At 46.4% G+C, this 19,362-nt stretch overlaps 1 protein-coding gene across 1 annotated transcript in view; it reads left to right on the top strand.

Annotated features, from left to right (window-relative positions):
• Nucleotides 1-14,158: 14,158 nt before the first annotated feature.
• CAMKK1 (calcium/calmodulin dependent protein kinase kinase 1) overlaps nucleotides 14,159-19,362 on the top strand; it is a gene marked incomplete at both ends in the record, with an annotated part of 43,219 nt that continues 38,015 nt past the window's right edge. Inside the window, one exon of the mRNA XM_080357364.1 lies at nucleotides 14,159-14,614. Within this exon, the coding sequence (XP_080213490.1) occupies nucleotides 14,159-14,614 (456 nt within the window). The remainder of the gene's footprint in view (nucleotides 14,615-19,362) is intronic.

Here is a 19,362-nt window from a genome sequence, read left to right as displayed (position 1 = left end):
AAAAGGGCCATTAAGAGTGTTGTTTTGCTACAGTATAAATTCCAGCCAAATTCTTCCTCTTGGCCCTGCCCCATTAATTAAGAGCATGTATGTTAAGTGCTGGGAGCCTGAGCAGAGTCTCGTTGCAAAGTAAACTGAGTGTGTGGGACTTGGGTGAGTCTTTTGTTACAGCTGTACAGGGCTTGTGCTAATAAAAGCAGAGATTGAACCCAATCCCTGATGAGCTTTCCAAGAGTCTGATTAATCTGTTTAACAATGGAGCAGGGTTTTTGTTTGGATCTTTTTCATGAGAGTTAAATTTTTGTGCCTTTCATAGTAGCTGTGGATCATGTAAAGCCCAGTGGTGTTGCTTTCCTGATAGGTTTCAGGTTTATCTGTATCTGTTATGTTAAGGGTTTGCAAGAGCACCCGTCACCATGGCATCAGAATGCTTCCTATGCCAAAAATGCTTGATAAAAACATACATATACATGTGCACACACTTTTTTGGTCTGTTGGAAAGTGCAAAGACATTCTGCTGAAAGATAATATTTTTGCATGATTGTATTCCCCAAATAATTAGCTTTGCAAATAGCTTTTTCTGCTCATGCTGGTATCATGGCTCTGGTCCGCATACCACTGGAGAGACATCTTTCTGATGAGCTTTGGACCAGACCCTGTACAAGCAGAATTTTGCATTTCTGCTGTTTATTGTTCATACTATGGGGATGATGGGGCAGGGTCCCTTCATGCTGGTGCTCTACGAAGACAGTCGGTGACAGACCCTGACTCAAAAACTTCTTCTCTAAAGGTCAATATATAGCAAGTGGAGGAGTTGGAGGAGAGTACAAGTTTCTAGCCAGTTAGACTGGTGTCTGCGCTGGGCAGGCCACAAATGGCTGGGTTTGACTTTCTGAAAAATACAGCAGCAGTATGGGGAAGCATGTGAAATGCAGATGTTGAAGGTAACAGAATTTAAGGGCTGTATGGTACGAAGTACAATGCAGTGTAGAGCTGGAGGAACCAGGCTACACAACGTGCACTCGGAGAAATGCTCTGCTGTTTATAGCAGAAGCTTCTTCCTCTCTTGATTTCATCTCTTCTTGAATGCACTCAGTGACTGCTTTTCATGTATGAAAGCTTGTAAAAATGGAGCTCCTGAAACAGATGGGAAGGTTTATGTGAGTTAATGACTTCAGAGGGCTCTGTTTATTTTAAAAGAGCGGGGATGAAGTTGCTGTACCTGCAGTGAGCAGTCCTGCATGGAGCAGATTGGTGCTGGCGTGGGGACAGCGCAGTGGTGGCTGCACCATCTCCATCCCTGGGGAACCTGGTCATTACTGACTCTACCAACATGCTCACAGAGGGGTGGGAAGGAGCCTTCTGGGGGTTGAGAAACCCCTGTGAAATGCTCACTCCTCTGGGATTTGTGCTGTCACAGAGCAGAGGGTGAATGAAATCTCCCCAGTGATCTCCAGTTGGAGCAGGATGAACCCTTTAGCCTGAAACCAGGGGTTGTAATGAGTGGGTCTTTATAAAATATTTTATTCTGGATGTTTTCCTGCTGCTTGTTTGTTCCACAGTCCCCTCTGAATTCAGCTACCAGGAAAGAGTTTCATCAGTGTCCCCAAGGACAGACCTGCCTTGTCTGCAGGTCGGATGCAAATAGCTGAGGGAGGATTTCCAGGGGTGAGACTGTCCTTGTGTCTCTGCAGAAGACTCCTAGAAAAAGGGATTAAGGCTAAGAGTAAGCTCCTTTCTGCCTGCCTCTCTCTTTCCCCAAGGTACAGCTGTTTGTCTGAGAGGATCTGTCGGTCTTTGGGTTTGCCAGGTGTGAGTTCACAGAGCTGCGGCAGCACGCCGGTCTGCGATCCTGCAGCTGCGAGTGCCTCGTGTGATGGCCAGGAGAGCCCGAGGTAGCTGGTGGAGTCTTATGGCTTCATCGGTGCTTGGATGCAGACAAACACACAGAGCGGTTACCCCAGCAGGGAGCAGACAGATCTCTTGATGTTGTAACCGTAGCGGAAGATCTGGTAATTATTCTTTATTTTGAAGGATGCCTTTAGTGTGGCAGAGCGGATGTGTTCACAGCAGTATGAAATGGATTTGTGGTGGAGCTGCTTGTGCCCTCTCCTTGCAGGCTGTCAGGCTTTCCTCCCTCCTGGAGACTTTGTTCGTGCATTTGATACGATTGCCATGGACAGCAATAGATGATGATGTGCTGGCGGGATCTGAGCTCTTTGTTTAAACTTGTGTGAAGGTTTAAGTGTGTATGCCATGCTGGCAGCAGCTGAGCTGTTTCTCCAAACCCTTGAGAACTGTGTGTTGACCCACCAGCAGCTTCAGTGGTGTTTGCTCTAATGATGCTGAAAACCAGCTTATCCTTTGCTAATCTTGTACCTGCACCCACAGGCAGTGGTTATGAGTCTTTGGAGACTTTTCATCCTTTTCATCCTTCCTCATCAGTGCTGGCAGCTGCTGCTTCATGGTGATTTTGGCTGAGTTACAACGTCCAGGTTTTTCTCAGCTCTTTCTTTGGATGTAAGCTTCTCCATCATCAGGCCAGCCTGCTGTCTGGGCTCTCTTCCCTTCTGTTACCCGAGAGGGGTCATTTTCCATGTTAGGCAATTATTTCAGTGGTGAAGTTGAGGATCTTGGAGGGAAGGGAGGTGTAGAAAGATGGCCAGGAGGCATGGGCAGGCAGCTTAATGTTTCAGCTGAGGAAGATCACTGACACACAGCTGGAGCCAAGGCTGACTGTCTTCATGGGATTAAGCTCCATTATCTGACCTCAGCTGGTAAGAGGTTGAGTTGTGGTCACTGGATTTAGCGCAAAGGGGTGCAGAGTTTTCCTCTGTGCCCAAGGGAGTAGTGAAGGCAAAGCAACATCAGCAGGTGGGTGTGGGTGATTCTTATAATGCCTTTAGTCCAGCACAGGCAAATTGCAGATTCAGTCCCTGGTAAGAAATCTCTATTCTTTTATATTTATGTAAAGGTAGATGCTCGCAGGACTGGCCGGCTAAGTGAAAACCCAGCTGCATTCTCCTGGGAATCTGTTGAAAGATTCAGAAAACCTAAAAACTGTGGAAATGCGGTACCAAGACATTGGTCATAGTGTGATGCCAGCAGTACGGTGCCGAACAATTTAAATCAGTTTTGTAAGGTTGTTCCACTTAAAGTGTATTTTTTTTTTGTGCTGTGCTAATTGAACATGAAGAAATTAACAACCCCATAGAAAGGCTGTGCACTGAGCTGTAACACCGATTGAGCAGACTAATCATTTCTGGAAGTTTGCAGGCTGTTGAGGTCTGTCCAGAAGTATATATGGGAATTATATCTACTTCGCACTGCTCTATTTCCCTACCCACAAATGTATTGAACAGGATGTTTCCGAAGATGAGAGCCATTTGTTTTGCAAGGTGCACGTATTCCTTCAGAATGGAGGGATATTTAAGCACCAGAAGCTGTTTCAACTTAATGCTTTTTGCGGCTTCATGTAAGAGCTTTTGCAGAGTAACAGGAGGATGTTGGGCGCGTTTGGCTGCGTTCCTGGCACCTGCCTGTGCTCGGAGCTGAGTTCTGCCCATCCTTGCTGCCAGGACCAGGGTTGTGTTTGCATTTGTGGGGTGCTGAGCCGCACAGGTGGCTGGTGCCAGCAGCTTGTATGTGCCTAACCCAAGTGTTAGCTGAGGTTGGAGGCATCTCCAAAGCTGACTTTCAGAACACTTTAAAATGCAAACTCCGTGTGATCTCTCTGCTTTTTCAGCACAGGGTTTCCTGGCAATGCTCTGAGCGTGACAAGGTCAGCAGGAATTATACAGGCGCCAGAATTGGGAGCCCCTTCCTGACCTTGGAGCGCTGCTGTGTTAACATATAAAATGGATAAGTGATTAGGTAACAAAATGGTTTGGATTTGGTCATGGATTGAATGAGACTTCTAGAGCCAACGTGCTTACTCATGAGATGACTCACGTCTTAGTCACTGCTAGAATTGTGAGTGCTTCTCTTTTTGGGTGCTTCCAGAATGGAATGGGTAGAGATGAGCTTAAAATTTCCACCTCTCCTTTGATATATATTTTTTAAAGCATCTAAAAAAAGAATGACTGTGGGAGGGAAGGGAATACAGTCAAATCAAGGCCTTTGGAAAAAACGTGATGGGATGGTTTATTGGACAGAAGGGGAAACAGCTCTACCTGGCAAATAAGGTGCATCCCAGAGCTTAGTCTGAACTCTCATGCTTTAAGCCAGACCTGTCAAGCTTTCTTCTCAGGTTACTCTAGTGAGTCCGTGTTGTGGGTAGCTGCAAGTCGGAGCCTGTTCTCACATTCCTGTGCCACCAGCAGTATATAAAGACATCCTTAGGTGGAACCTGGCCCCTGAAACATTGTTGTGCAAATAAAACCCTGCTCTTAACTTTTAGTTATATGTAATTATATTTTTTTGTTATTGAAGAAATTGACTTGAAATGTGATTATTCAGAAATGTGCATGTGTTTAAGCAAGTGTGAATGGTATATCTGAGAACCCAGGGAAACAATGAAAAATTACTTTGTGATCCACTGCCAGCTTCACCTATATAGCAAATAAACTTTTTTGTTTGTTTTTTCTTCCTAATCTTTCTCCTCATTTCTCAGTAATCCTGCAGCAAATATAATGTACGCTGTTCCTAATCTAACCAGGTTCATGATACATTGGTGAACTCAGTGATATCTCTGCTTCTTACCTGACCCGCACAGCTGGGCAGCAGCCGAGGTGGGAGAGCCTTGCGGGGAGCGACACAGGCATTGCTGCCGGCTTAGGCGCTGGCTTTGCTAAGCTGGATGTAGTTAAACTCATATCAGTGCTTCAGATGTTGAAAGTGGTGACTGTCAATAACAGATCTGTAAGCATGACTCCAGTGCAGATGTTTTTATTTTCGTCAGGAATAACGATGTAGTTTTGTTATAAAAAATGATGCTGGAATTACTCTTACAAGGGTATCTTCAGTGATAAGGAGAGAACAAAGTTAAATGAAGTGTCTCGAGGCCAGAAATCTGGGTTTCTCTTACTGAGAATTGCAGACCCATTGTGGTGGCCCTGGGCAAGAGTGTCTCTTCCTAACTCCTCTCCGTGTTTATTCTCTTGGCCTTTGGTGAACAGGCACCATCTGTAAAACACAGCAGGTCATGGCAGGTGACAGATGATCACGTAAATGAGAATCTCCCATTGAAATGTATTAGGCTACAATGTCAAAAACAGGAAGCTGAAGAATAGTGTTTTATTGTTAAACAGAACTGGTGAAAGGAAAGCCAAAAATAGTTTTCTTATGAATGTCCTTTGTCAGGTTCTAGAGAATAATTGACAGGCTTGTAGGTTTTAAGGTCTCTATAATTGTCTATGCCAGATCTCCTGGGTCACAAGCTTGGAGGATTTTTACCAGCAGTCCCTTTCAGAGAATTCAAGTCAAGAGGAACTTATCACTTCCTCAAGAAGTTTTCCAGTTTGTTTTGCCTCTTGTAATTGCAGAAGAAGTTTGTGTTCTCTGTTTTAAAATGTAACTAATTTGCAAGATCATTTCTAAACCTCAAAGGCAAAGGACTTATACTAATACATGATTATTATAATAATAGAGGCAAATGGTAGTGATTTGGTGTTTGTTACTGTACAGAAGACCTCCCAGGTGAGGTTAATGCAGATAAAGCTGACTCCAGGTGTTACCTCTGTGGGTTTTTGTACTTCTGCTTGGTGTTTGGTTGGTATCGGGTGTTTCTGACATCCATTTCCAAATGACTTTGTGTGTGCCTCCCAGGCATCAAGAAGCAATTAGGAAAGCACTGGACGTGACTGTCCCCCACATGCAGGTGGAAGGTAGAAAGCTGGGTAGAGGCGGATGGATTCAATGGGAATTATTTCTGATGCTCCCTTGATGTGAGCCGTGCTAGCCTAAGGAAGAGCTGTAAATACACATGTGGGAGAAAATGCTGTAGTCTTCCTCCCCTACTGGGAAAGGAGCCCTGGGACGGCTCCAGTGGAGCTGGGCAGCTCTTGTTCAGACACATGTGAAACACATTCACCCAGACACTCACATGAGTGTTTCCACATTTTCAAGGCTGAGATTTTCAATGTTGTTCACACTTCGGCACATGAATGTCGTCCCTTCTGATGTCCTGAGACCATAGTTAAAGTTCAAGTATGTGCTTAAGTGTTTTGCTGGAGTAGAGCCGGTGCTGCCATTGCAGAGGGAAGCTCGGTGGCTGCGTACAGACTAATGGTTCTGAGATGCACCCTGGAAGGTGCTGAGCACCCTGGCTGGCAGCCAGCAAGGCTTTTAAACACATGCTTTGCTTTTTTAACCCCCCACATTGTTAACAGTTTTGTTCTTTGATTTCTTTTCCCCTGGCAGCCAGAGAAGGAAACCTGAGTAGCCAGAGCAGTGTAATTCATCCTCCAGTGATATCCTGACCTGTACCGCAGGGATGTCTGGCAGGACACGGGATGGCTGATGGGAGCAGGTATTGCTACCAGCGCCTGAGTCAATTGGCTTCAGATTTTCTCTGTTGTGTTCTCCTGCTGGGCATGGGGCAGGCCAGGCTGCTTGAGCAATGCTCAAACTATGTTTTCAAACCACATCCTATCTTCCTATGCCTTTGCTTGCTATTAAGCTGCAAAGATCTATTTCTTTGCCCCCTTTCCTCTTAGACTGTATTTACCTTTCCCCTGCCTTTAAAATTTTGGCACCGAACTGTCAAATTCAGGTTGTGTTTGGAAGGGGCATCGTCTGCAGTGGAGCCCAGGGCAGAGAGGAGTCTAAAACCTCTCTGCGGTTGAAAATGGCATCTCCCTCAGCAGAGGCTGTTTCCTTACCAGTAGATTTACTTTCCATCCTCCTCCTGCACATTGCTGGACAAAAAAGTGCCTTTGTCTGCTCTCCCTTTGGCAGCACTGCAGAGGTAACAGAGCTGAAGGATGGTTTTGTATCATTTCTCTTGCTCCAGAAAGGGTCCAGCTGATTAAGTACAACACACAGTACTTGCCTTGAGCCGCAGAGAGCGAGGGACCTGCTTTGTTGTCCCAGGGCAGGGTGACACCTGAATTGTGACGGCTGCTCAGCCCCAGCCTTGCTGTACACAGCCAGAATTGCCAGGGTGCGACTGGGGTGCCCCAGCATAGCGTTTTCACACTTGTTTTTCCAAGTAAAGCTGCACCTGGAAACTGTTGTTGGTCTTTGGGTGCTGCAAAGCCTTTTTCATGCTCTGACAAATGCTAGATTATTATCAGCCTAAATTTCTGGAGTAGCGTTGCAGTGACTCAAAAGAACAGCTTTCTTCCCAGCAGCCTTTGCCTAGTGACTTGCTGGATAATCTCCAGTCATTGACCTTGGGGCTTTGAAAGTGCATTTTGGCTTAAAGAGCTAAAGCTTAAGGCTTCAAAGGAATTGGGAAGCCTGCTACCCTGTGAATTTCCAAGCAGCGTGTGGGTTATGTGTGCAGGGACAAGGGTAATTGTAGGGGCGGTTTTCCTGGTTCTGACTCCTATGGGATGTGTTGCTCATCTGCCCTGAGCTTGTTCCCTGCATACAAAGAGCCTTTGCTGCCACCTTTGATTCTGTGCAGGTTAACTAAGGCCACGTCTTCAAGTCCTGGGCTTTTTAAATATGTGAGGATTATCAGAAGGATGGGAGTTATCCGTGTGGAAATAGAGCAAGTACTTTTGAGCTCTGAATTTGAAGTCCATTTGTCTTGTCTTGCAGCGTTCACTGCTTCTTGTGTAGTGCTGTGCTTTGCCTCTCGCCTTGGCATATGCAGATTCGCAGAGTTGATTAAGACCTTTGGCCCATGGACACTTAGCTGGCGTCATTTCCCTGGTTAACACTCTTTGCAGAGATCACCTTGAATAGAAATCTCTGCCCATATTTGAACTGCTGAGAAGAAAGCCTGCTGTGTTCTGTGTTCTACGTTTGTATTGTAGACTGGCTGTCCTGGGACAGCTGGAAATTAATGCTTTTAAAATGCTGGAAAGACTTTTCACTTGAGCTGGCTTACAGAACGAAGCAACTTGATATATCCCCTGAAATACCTCCCGATCTCTCAAAGGCAGCTGAAAGCTTTTTTCCTTATCTGGGGGGAAGATAAACCTCCAAGACAGACATGTATAAATGTGAACTTGTTCTGCCAGGTGGCTTGTTCAGTTTGCTGTGGATGCTTCTTAAACAACACTAATTTCAATGGTGCTCTGTGCTATGAGATCTGAGGCTGGCAAAGGTATCTGATGCTGAATTACTTTGTGTTGATTATGTGTACATGTGCTTTCATAGATCCCACTTTGTTGCCCCGGAACTATAATACTTTCCATAGGCTGCTCGCTACTGCCCTGGGTCAGTTCTGATCGCACGTGTCCTGCATCACAGCACAGTCACCCCAAGGTGCTGCAGCAATTGCAGTGGTTTAGAGAGAGGTTTGATTTGAGTGCTTGGTTCTGCTCCTGTGAGATCAGAGGGGCTTTGGTGATTGCGGAGGGTCAGACCTCACCCTTGCAGACTAATGCCACTCAGCTCCTCTTGATTTTTTTTTCATTTTTGGTTTGTTCATCACTGCATCATCTTCTGTGGCAATTTTGAGGTATCATTTCAGATTGAAGCAGAAGATGGTTCATCTGAGACGAATCCCTTTCCTTTATAAGAATTGAAAACCTTTTTTGTTAAACCTGCCATTTACTTTGCCATAGTACAGACATTTGAAAAGTCGTTATTGCAATGAGGACACTAAATGTTAAAGACACCCTAATTCTGAGGGAGTTATTTTGCTCATGGGATCTGGCTACTGCCTTGCTTGTTAATATTTTACAAATAATCTAAGCCTCTCAAACTTCACGTAATCTGACATTCCCAGTTTTTTTAAGCACCCCCTCGCTGGCTGTTTAAATGCCACCTCCAGCAAGTTCTGTTCCCGGCCACTGCTGCCCCCTCTCCTGGGACTCAGTCTGCCTCTCAGCAAGTGAGTGACAGCAGCTGTGACACCTCTTCCTCCTCCTCTTCCTCCTCCCTGCTTGGATTCAGCCCCAGGAATCTGCTCCCACAGCTGCACAAATTCTGCACTGACCCCCCAAGGAACCTCTTGGTTGTATGAGTTGATGTTGCCCGTGCCCACATGTGCAGCCTCGAGCCGTAACAGCACGTATTCCTCCAGCTGGTGCTCAGAAAGCTGCTTTTCCACCACTTCATGGGCTTCAGCTTTCCCTGTGTGTGGTGCAAGTTGCGTTTGGGGTACTTCCTGCACTCTTGGTGGGTATTGGAAGAAGAGGTTGGGGTGTGGAGGCTCTGAGGTCTGGGTCAGCATCAGCCAGGTGCCAGATGGGAGCATGCACAGGAACAGCTTTGGAAACGGAGGTCTCCTGAGCTTTTGTTCTCGTCAGGCATCAAACTGAGTGATTCGGATGTTGTCTGGGCTGTGTGTGCATGTTAACAAACCCGGTTCCTTCATATTGCTGTCCCTAGGGTCACTTGGAGGTATGGCAAACCATCCGGTATGGCTGGGGACGCAGTGGGACATGCGCTGCATGGTCACGCAGCACGATGGGGTTTGGTGCTCTCTGCCCGTGCCAACCTCCCCGTTATCCATCCTTCACTGTTGTGGTGTCAGGGCTGATGTCAGGCTGGCACAGCAGCTGGGGTCATTCCCTCACAAGGCTTTTGTGTCCCTTGTCACAAGGGCAAATGGGATTTGATATAATCTGAGCTCAGGTCATCTTCAGGGATGGTGCGGACATGTGGAGTTGGGTGTTGGGATGGGCTGGGTTTGTAGTCACTACTGGGATGTTGCAGAGGTGGTGGGTGGAAGCACTTAGCATCGTTGCAAGCAAAACTTGTAGGATATGTGGGCTCAGTACCTCTCACTGACCATTCCTCATGCTTTCCTGGCTGTAACATGCAAAATAAACCACTTTCAATGTCCATACACCAGTAACAGCTTTAAAAGATTAAAGCAGAAGTGAATATAGTCCAGCATCAGGGCCTGATGCCTGCAAGTTTCACTGAACCTCCACTATAAAACACGGCAGCCAAACCTGTTGTAGAAAAGTAGTTTGTAGCCAGGGCTTGAGTACAAAGCAGCACAACGCCTCTTGGATTCATTGGTGTTGTCACCACTGGTTAAACTGTGCCGACAGAGCTGCACCCAGGCAAATACTGCTCTGGCAGGGCTCCCGTTTCACTGGTGTTATCTGGAGTGTTTAATGTTAATATTACTCTCACTTCGATAGATTTGGCACTCCTAGGTGTTTTCTTGTTACAGGAATTTCCTTAAGTAGAAACTTTTTCTTCAGAGTAATTTTTGGTTGATTATTGCTTATATATGCAATTAGTGTAATTGCATCTGATTATGCAAATTTATTTAATAATATAATTAGAACATGGAGGGATGAAATATAATGCAGTTGGGAAGTCTTTTGTAAAACTTTCTGAGCTCAGTACTCTGTGCACAAGCTGGTTGTTATCTTTCATGCTATAGGGATTGGAGATTTTAGTTCAGCATCCTGGCTAATTTCAAAACATATTTAAAGTGTGCTGTTAATTGCTCTTAAATTTGGTTACATCGCCTTCATGGTGTGAAGGTGTATAACTAATTTTTTCACATGATAGTGTCTGTCTTGCACCTGCATCCAGATTTTACACCCATGGACAGGAAAGCATTGGTCCTGCGTTGGACCCAAACGCTGGATCCCGTCTTCAGCCGGGGTCTCTCTTGGGAAAAGAGGGAGAGCAGGACAAGCATGGAGTGATGGGTCCTCAGGATGCTCATCTGTATATCAGGGGCTGAAACCAGCCCTGAAATCCCTTTGGAAAACATCCTGCCTTGGTAAGGGCTAAGGAGGAAGAGGTAGAAATGGTGCATTTTCCAGATCGTGTTCTGGAGATGTTTGTTGTCATTCATGAAATCTGGCAGGAGCAGGGGCCTGAACCTGCTTGTCAAATTGCTCACGCAGTGCTTGAATTGCAAAAAATACTGTTCTTTGTCCTTCAGCGGTTACTTTTAAAGCTGTGCTAGGAGCTTCACAGAAGTAATCAAAGCACCTTGCTTTTATGATCTAATTTTCAGCTGTGGCACAACAGCCAGGCTTGCTGCCAAGAACTGTGGAGACAAGAGAGAAAAGGACTAGGATGATTATAGCAGGATCGAGTGATTTCTCAGCGAGACACAATTGTCTGTGCTCTGCAACAAGAGCCTCATGAGCCGCAGGATAAAGCAAGTGTATGGCATGTACGCTGAAAGCACAAACAGTATATTCTTATTTATTATTTGGGTTGCATTAATGTCGTCTTCTTCTAGTCAGGAATCAGTACCAAAAGCCATTACTCTCTTCCCAGCGAGAACACGCTCCAAATGGCTGGTCTGGTGTACATCTGTCTTGATTATCTCTGCAAGGCAGCAGGGATTTACTTGCTTTTTGGCTTCGCAGAGCGGCAACTTGTTCTTCACCGCTCAGTTTGGGCTGCCTTTTGGCCAGTGGATGTCTGAAAGTGGTTTTCGTAGATATGAAGAAGCTGCTAAACCTGGGAACTGAGACATGAAGCTATAAAGTCATTTTTTTGTCTAGTCTGTAGCAAGATGAGGAAATTAAGCTGTTTTTGCTGAGGCCCAGGGACTTTTAACCTCCCCATCCTTTCTCATAGGAATGTTTCTAGTTGTCCAAATAGATGGAGCAAGCAGTAAGCTAGATTTACAGTTTTTTATTTTTCAAACAATGCTTTGACATACATTATTGAGCAGCAAAATTAGTTGCATTTGCTCATCTCCCACTCCTACGTACAATACAGACAGATTTTCTCCAGAACCATATTCATTTCAAAAGGTTTTTTTGTACTGTGCCCTGCTCACTGCTTGCCTGGGAAACATGTGCAGCCATTTGATAAATATGTTGTTAAAAACACCGATGAAGTGGCATTCTGCCTGCAGCAGAGGAATAGCTACAGGGAAAAATGGTAAATAAGATGTGTAAGTAAATTAATTTTGCTCATATAAGCTTGTTTGCAGCTTTAGTTCATGTCTGCAGCATAATCCTCCGATCTCCAGCAGGTGTTTAGTGTTGCGGGGATCAGACTGGTGACTGTGTGAAGAGCATTGGGGCCAAAGCTGCGCCGGAGCCTGTAGAAGGTGCTGATGGTGTCTCAATTTCACTGGGATTTCCCATCACAGCAAAGCACGGTTGTGTTACCGCCTGGCAAACTGCAAATCCAGCATTGATTTATTTTAGCCTTGGAGAAATAAATAATTGCCTTTTGTACTGAGTTTTATGCGCAGTAAGACTGGTCTGTGCGTAACTGATTCGCTTATTCAGAAACCATTGCTTTCCAATATGTTTTTGGAGGATTTATCAGTGAAAAGGAATCCTTCAAAACTGCAGAACCTGAAACAAAGCCCAGCTCTGCAGATGAACAGTTATTTTATCTTAACTCTTGCTAGATATTTTTTTTTAGTGTACTTTTAGCAGCACAGTATTATTTGTGAGGCTGTATGGGTCTGTTTGTTTTGATCAGATAAACTGATTTATGAGGTGTATCTTAAGTTTATCTATTTAGATTGTCACTTAGATGATGATTTATTTTGCAGGCTGAGCTGGGGGTTAGAGCTGTGCAAATGTGCTTCTGTTGAGGGGGTGACACCCTGGGGAGGTGACAGGGTGGCCACAGGGCTTGTGTCCTGGCTCTGAAAGGCATTTGTGCTTTGGGATTGAAGGGTTTAAATGTAGTTTTAATAGAAGCTTTTAAAGCTGATCTCACCATTTCATTACTGTTTTGAGTGAGTGACGCGTCTGTCAATTCGTTTCAAACAAGCCTGCAGAAAAGATGGGAGAAGGGGGGATGATTATACTGGGGTGGGGAAGGAGATGAACAGTGGGCTGTGAGGAGGAGCACGTTGGGTTTGGATGTTCCTTTCTGTGATGCTGAGTGCCCAGAGTGTGTCTCCTGTGATCGGCACACGACCTAGGGTGAAACTTCCCATCCAGATATTTCTCTGCTTTCCTTTGGATATAAAAGATTGCTTCAGCATGGCTTCTGCACTTGCAGGGATATTAATGCATAACCTGCTTTGCATGTAGAGAGCCAAAGGTTGCAATATTTCAGAGCTAATTCTGCACTGGGTACAGTCCAGGATGCTGTGACTAAAACTAAGTTCTCCCCTACTGTCCCCAGACACTGCATGGAGGGATGAGAAGATGCATCTTTGGGGCAATTAAGGGGTGACAGCCATGTGCTGCAGAGCATTTCCTGCTCTGGGTTGTGTTGGGAAGACTGAAATCTGTTTTAAATTAAGACTGAAATTAGCATCCAGGAAACAGTCATTTTATTCAGCAGTTTTAACTTTGTGTTGTATTTTTGTGTTCTGTAGACCTTTTCCAAAGGAAAAGCTGATTCCCACATGCTGGTAATTGTTAGGTGCTGTTGATTTGCAGCTCAGCGTAGCGTTTATACATGTTGGGCAGCATGGATAGTGTGTGTTTGCACACCGGTTGCAACTGGAAGGAGGCCAGGGCGACCCTGGAACCAGACTTGCTTTTAAATTTGACCTTTGCTGTTGGCTATGTTGCAAATAAGTCAGAGTGTGGAAGTCACCAGCCGTGGCTTGGCTTCCAGGCTCTTGTGTGACACTCTCTAATGACATACAGGGCTACAAAGACCACCACGGAACCCTAAATGGCTGTGGATTTGCTATGTGCGTTGAGGTTGGATACATAACGGGCTCTTTTACCCTATAAATGAGAATTCAAGAGGCCAAAAGTTTGACTCTTTACCCTTGGCTTGTTCAGAAGCTGTACTTCTTCCTTTATTGTAAGGCCTGGTTGACTGTCAGTCTAGCTGCAGAAGTTCCCTTTAGCTGTGTCACTTGTTGCACATCAGATAAAACCTCATCTTTATCACTTTCATATCTAGCTCAGTGCTCAAGTTTGCCTTTCCTTCTCAGTGTTTGCAACTCGTTCACAGCCTGCCAGTGTTTTACCTTTGCTCTTTTAGATGTTGGAAGAAGCCAGATATGGGTGTCTTGGTTATGTTTGCATTGAGTGAACATTATTATTCATTTTACCTCTGTTTGTGTTTCCATTTAGGTATTTCATGGAGAGGTTCCTTCATGCCATGTGCTGTCTGTGAATGACAGCATCGCAGCTCTCTGCAGTGCCATCTGAGACCATACGGGCTGGACGCAGCGATGGGGGACTCTCCAACAAATGCCGTCGATGTGGGCATAGGCACGTGCTGCAAAGACACGCAGACTGAACTGGCAGAGCGAGTGGCAGCCATAGATGTGGCTGTTGGCCCAGACAGAAGTGACCAAAATGGTGAAGAAAACAATGAAGAAAATGACACAGTCTTTTCTGATAATATAAAGGACATCCAAAGAAATGGAGTCAACAGTGACGTGGGAATTAATGAATTTCTGCCTTCCCAACGGTCGCAAGATGCTCACTTGAGGCATGTTCCCAAGAGACCTCTCACTAGACCTGTCTTATCAAGTAGGAAGTTGTCTCTCCAGGAAAGATCATCAGGAGGTTATTTGACCTCTAGCAACACTCCGGGTTGTGGTCCTTATGCCACAGGGCCATCACCACGTATAGTGAGGAGGCCAACGATAGAGTCCAATCGGGTCTCCATATCGGATTCTGAGGTAGGCATGTTCTCCCCTAGAACTGTGGGGTGGCGGTAAGTCTGTCCTAACTGGTATTGTGAGTCTGCAGTCTTTTGCAGTAGTAGGTCTGAAAGCACTGTTTTTAATAAGGGGGGAAAAAATCCCCCAAACCAGGACCATATTAGCTTGGAGTGGCTGAACACCTTTGCATCCATCCCTCAGACCTCTGCTGGGTGCAGCCCTGGCTCCCTCAGCCCTCTCCTGCCTGGCGTAGCCCCCACAGGGGCTGGACCCCCTTGTTATGTAGCAGTAGAACACAGAAGGCTTGTCAGGTTGTTCAGTGAAAGGGCTGTGGCCAAATGGCTTTGCTTTTGTGTCTTTACTGTGTGTGCCCTTGGGGAGTTTATCAGTCACAGCGGCTTTGCTGCTGATATTTTATGGATTTAAGCTTCTGGAGATTATATATCTCTTGTTGTATTTTACCATTATTGAAAGCATGATTTAATTTTATAAAGAGCTTAAATGCACTGATGCTTCCTACTCTTGTCAGGGTTTTCCTTTGTCTTTGAAGTGTTTGTATGGGTTATAACAGTAGTGGGAACCAAGGGCTGTGACCCTGCTTCTTCAGAGGAGTTTCTTTGGTTTGTTCCTGCCCATCTGTCTTGTGGCTGCTCTCTTGGTACCAGACCTGGGCTCAGGCCTGTCCCAGGGTGTTAATGGTCAAGTGTATTAATGGAAGAGGGTGCTGGTTGCAGCTCCCTGTGTTGTGCTGCATGGGGAACCCTCTGCTGTCCTGGGGAAGGACAAGGAGCAAGGTGTCTGCAGCTTTACTTTGCAGCCTTTCTTCCCCACTGACACGCAGGCAGTGACATGCTGTCACCTCAGAGGGAAAGGCCACTCGAACCACACTGCCTGGTGTTGCGCTGAAGATGCCAAATCTGCAGCAGTGCCCATGGGGAAGGGGGAAGGGGTTCAGCATGGCTTTCTTTGAAAGCCCGGTGTGATGGAGGTGGTGTAAATGAGTGGTTCTTGAAGCCAAAATGTTTTGTAAAATGCTGCAGCCTGGGGAAGGATTTTAAGTGGGGAATGGGCTGTCTGGAGTACTGGGGAGGGAATGTCGTCTCTGCAGGGCTGGCAGCTGGTTTGCGGAAAAAACACAGACTCACACCTGAATTATCCCCCAAGCCCGGGCTGTGTGTTTCCTGAGATTTTAATCTACTGTTTGTAGAGGAAAACCTTCCAAGTTTTCCTTGCCTTGCCATTTGTCTCCAGCTGCTCACCCAGTGAATTCAGCTCTGCAGCTGTGCCTGGGCAGTGAAGCAGGACAGAGACAGCGGTGGGGGCTCAGGAGCAGTGCCCATCTCACTCTTCCTCACCCCATTGATGGGGGAACGTGTTGCTGAACATGGCTCTGCTGGTGCCACTGTGCCAATGTGGTGCTCCTAGCTGCGATGCCTAAATACCACTGTGATCCCACTCCATGTCATAAGGAACCCAAATCACTGGAGTTTAGACTTTTGCCAGTGTGGGTCTAAGTGACCTGGAGCTTAACATCTGTGTGGCTTAGTGTTCCCCTCATGGAAAGTGGGTGTTTTCCCCTTGCAGATCTGAGAGGACGGGTGCTGTGCACGAGCAAATTGGCCAAAGTTTTGCACATAACATTTGCTATGAGGTGGGTTGTGGCATCCCCAGCTGATAAAGATGTCTGCAGAAGGTGCACTGCAGAGCTTGCAGCATCTGTGACGGTAGCAGTGTGCTTTAACAGAGGGATGGGGAGGGAGAGGAGCTGGTTCTTGGAAGCAGACGTGACTTGAGTGCCAGCTCTCCCATCCTGCAGTACTTTGACTGTGCCAGGAGTGAGGCTTGTCCGAAATCCATTTTGAAGTAACTGCAGTCGAGTGTGACTAGCACATTACCATCTGCAAGCAAATTCAGAGTACTCTGTCCTCTCCCACAGCATCTGCATCTTGGGGAGCAATAGTTACAGCCTTGAATTAGCAAATCTTAGTTTGGAATGCAGATGCAGAGCCTTTCATTCCACTGCTCCCGCAGCAGTCCCTTACACGCACTGCTGCGTTTTTAATGGTCACCAGCCCTACTCTGTTTCAGCTCAGATGCTTAGCAAAGCTGTGCTTGTTGGAAAGAATCATTCATATTAATGGGGAATCGCTGCGGTAGAAGGGGGAAGGGAGCCCGGGCGAGGGCTGTGCACGGTCGGAGGTGGGTGCTCGCCCTTGCTGCGGTGCTTTCAGGAGCTTCCCAGCCCATAAGTACATTAGCTCTATCCTGTAAGGAATAGGAAAACGACTGGAAAGTTGCATGCTTGTTTATAGGATGAAGTTTGAAGCTGGCCATTGAATAATGAGGCACAGGTGTGTGACAGCAAGGCGAGTGTGCAGCCTGTGCACAGCCCAGCTCCAGCATCCTGCGTCTGTCCCACCGGTTGTTACTAAGTGGTTATTGCACGTTTGTTGTGTTCATTGCTGTGAGAGGCACTGACAGCCCAAATCCAAGCTATACAGCTAATTGAGATACAGCAGGGAGCTCGGAAGAAAACTGAAAGCAGATCGGTTGTTACATGCATTTGCTGAGTATGTTTGCTCCACACAATTAGCAGAGCCTTGGATGTGGGCAGGGAAGACTGAGCAGAGCCAGGAAGTATGGGCAGGGTTTCTAAGAGTTACAGGGAACGTTTGGCCCTTTGGGGGATAAAATAACCCTGTGATGAGAAATACAATCACGATGTACTTAGCAGCAGCTGCTGTTGTGTTTTCTATTGATCATTTTGGTATGCAGACCCTCATTCAGCAGGGAAGCTGGTAGGTCACTCTGAGATCCAGCTCACCGGTCAAGGCATTGCCCCTGGTCCCCCTGCAAAAGTGACTCTTTGACACATCTCATTCTGGGCAAGCCACACATTTGTACTAGAGTCCCTGTCTCTCACCTGCTTAAAGCCATTTTGGAGTTGCTCCTTTCTCCTTGCATTGTGTATCCAGCATCATCAGGCAGTGCCTTTCAGGTGGCAGGATGTCCATCGCTCCAGCTTGTGGCCGCTGCCTGAGTTACAGTCTGTGCAAGAATGAAGTTCATGAGCATTCAGGCTTTATCAGTGGCACACATGCAGGTGCCGTACATCAGGAGCCAAGATGGATGGCACAGCTGCATATAAAAAATTCTTGTGCTATTCCGATAGCTATCTAGAACTGAAACTGCTTTCCCTCCACAGTGACAGCAGGAGTGGCAGCTCACTGCCTTGCTGTCAGTGGTTCTGTATCCTTCACTGACCCAGAGAAATAATGGAGAGATGTGCTATGGGGAGATGGAATGTGGGGATACAGCAGAGGCGAATCTTCTGTCGTTCTCTGCTGAATTATGGAAGAACCATGTATTCAGTTAGAGAGATGCTTCTGAGCTTTTTTTTAGTGCTGGTCTAATACTTGTTCACAGGCTGGGAGGAAAACTTACGTTTGGGGATCAGAGGGCCAAGAGCTGAAGCGGAGCCTGTGACTGCAGGAGGATTCATCCGGTGAATCCCCAGCACCAACACCACGAATATCTGCATTCTGAGCAGCATTGCTTGGGTCTGTTATTTAGGAAGACGGTGACTGCAGGGCAGGCAGGGCTGCAGCAGAGCCAGGGCTTGTTGTCTTGCACAGAGCTCCCTGTCAACCGTGCAGAGCCACCAATTAGCTAATTGCCCTAGGACAGACTGCTGACAAGTCTGGATCTGCAGTATTAACTCTGCAAGAGAAGTAATGCATTCTGCTCTCCTGACAGCATTACTGTGTACTTAATTAACTTGATCTGTCATATCTCTATCAAAATTGATCTGTAATTTTTAAAATTTCCTACTCATTCCCTACCTTTCTTAGATTACGAATGGCTTGTGGCCTGGCAGTTTCTTTCAGCACCATCTGCTCTGGTAGGAGTGCTGCTAGGCTGGTGGGGTTTCTCCTGCCTCTGCTGCCCATCAGTGCTTTGCTCTAAGAAGGGAATGGCTTTGCCTTTAGCTGTGGCACAGAAGTAATTGAGCTGAAGCTATTATGGGTACATAACTCTGCAGAGCCTCAGAGTTTAGGCTGCTGGCCCATATTGCCTCTGATGTGACATTCCCAGCTGCTGCTCGGTGCTGGCAGCATGGTGAGCAGAGAGGGTTTTCCTGGGGCTGCTGAAAGCAGCTTCTGCTTTGCTGCACGGATGATGCTCCAGTGCTCGTACGTACTGGGGCAGGACTCTCTGAGCATGTTTGTGCAGATTGATGGGCGTCTTGTTGCTGTGTTGGGCAGAGCTTGTCCCCCCTAAAATGACAGAGCTTGTGTCTGAAAGGGTAGAGGTGCTGAAAACTGGAAATGGCATTTGCAAATGCAATGCTGTTTTTTTCATTCTGCCATCCCAAACCAAAAATTTTAGTTAGCCAAGAAAAGTCTTTATTGGAGTCTGGCTAGAAGAATAAAATGTCTTTTTCCAGGCTTTCTCCCCAGACCTGTCAGCACAGTTAATTGCTTTATTCCTTCTCTTTTTCCAATCTCTTATTGCTGAATTGTCTTTTCTCTTTCATATGTTCCTTTTCTCTCTCTGCATCCACCCACTCCCTGGCATCTTGGTTCTTCCAGCCCTTGCATCTCCATGGTCCCTCCACCCCGGGACCAGCAGGAGGTTGTTCCAGCTCCTGGCTGCCTGGATGGCCCCACACATCTTGTCAAGGGGCTGGGGCCGTGTGTGCTTCAGCAGGAGAGGATGAGTCAGGCCAGTGCATCCTCCCTCCTCAGTGCTGCATGCAGGGAGGA

Source organism: Nesoenas mayeri (genome assembly GCF_963082525.1).
Source record: "Nesoenas mayeri genome assembly, chromosome: 20".
Classification (NCBI taxonomy): Eukaryota; Metazoa; Chordata; class Aves; order Columbiformes; family Columbidae; genus Nesoenas; species Nesoenas mayeri.
Note: the sequence above shows the minus strand (reverse complement) of the source record. Positions and strands in the feature narration are given on the sequence as shown.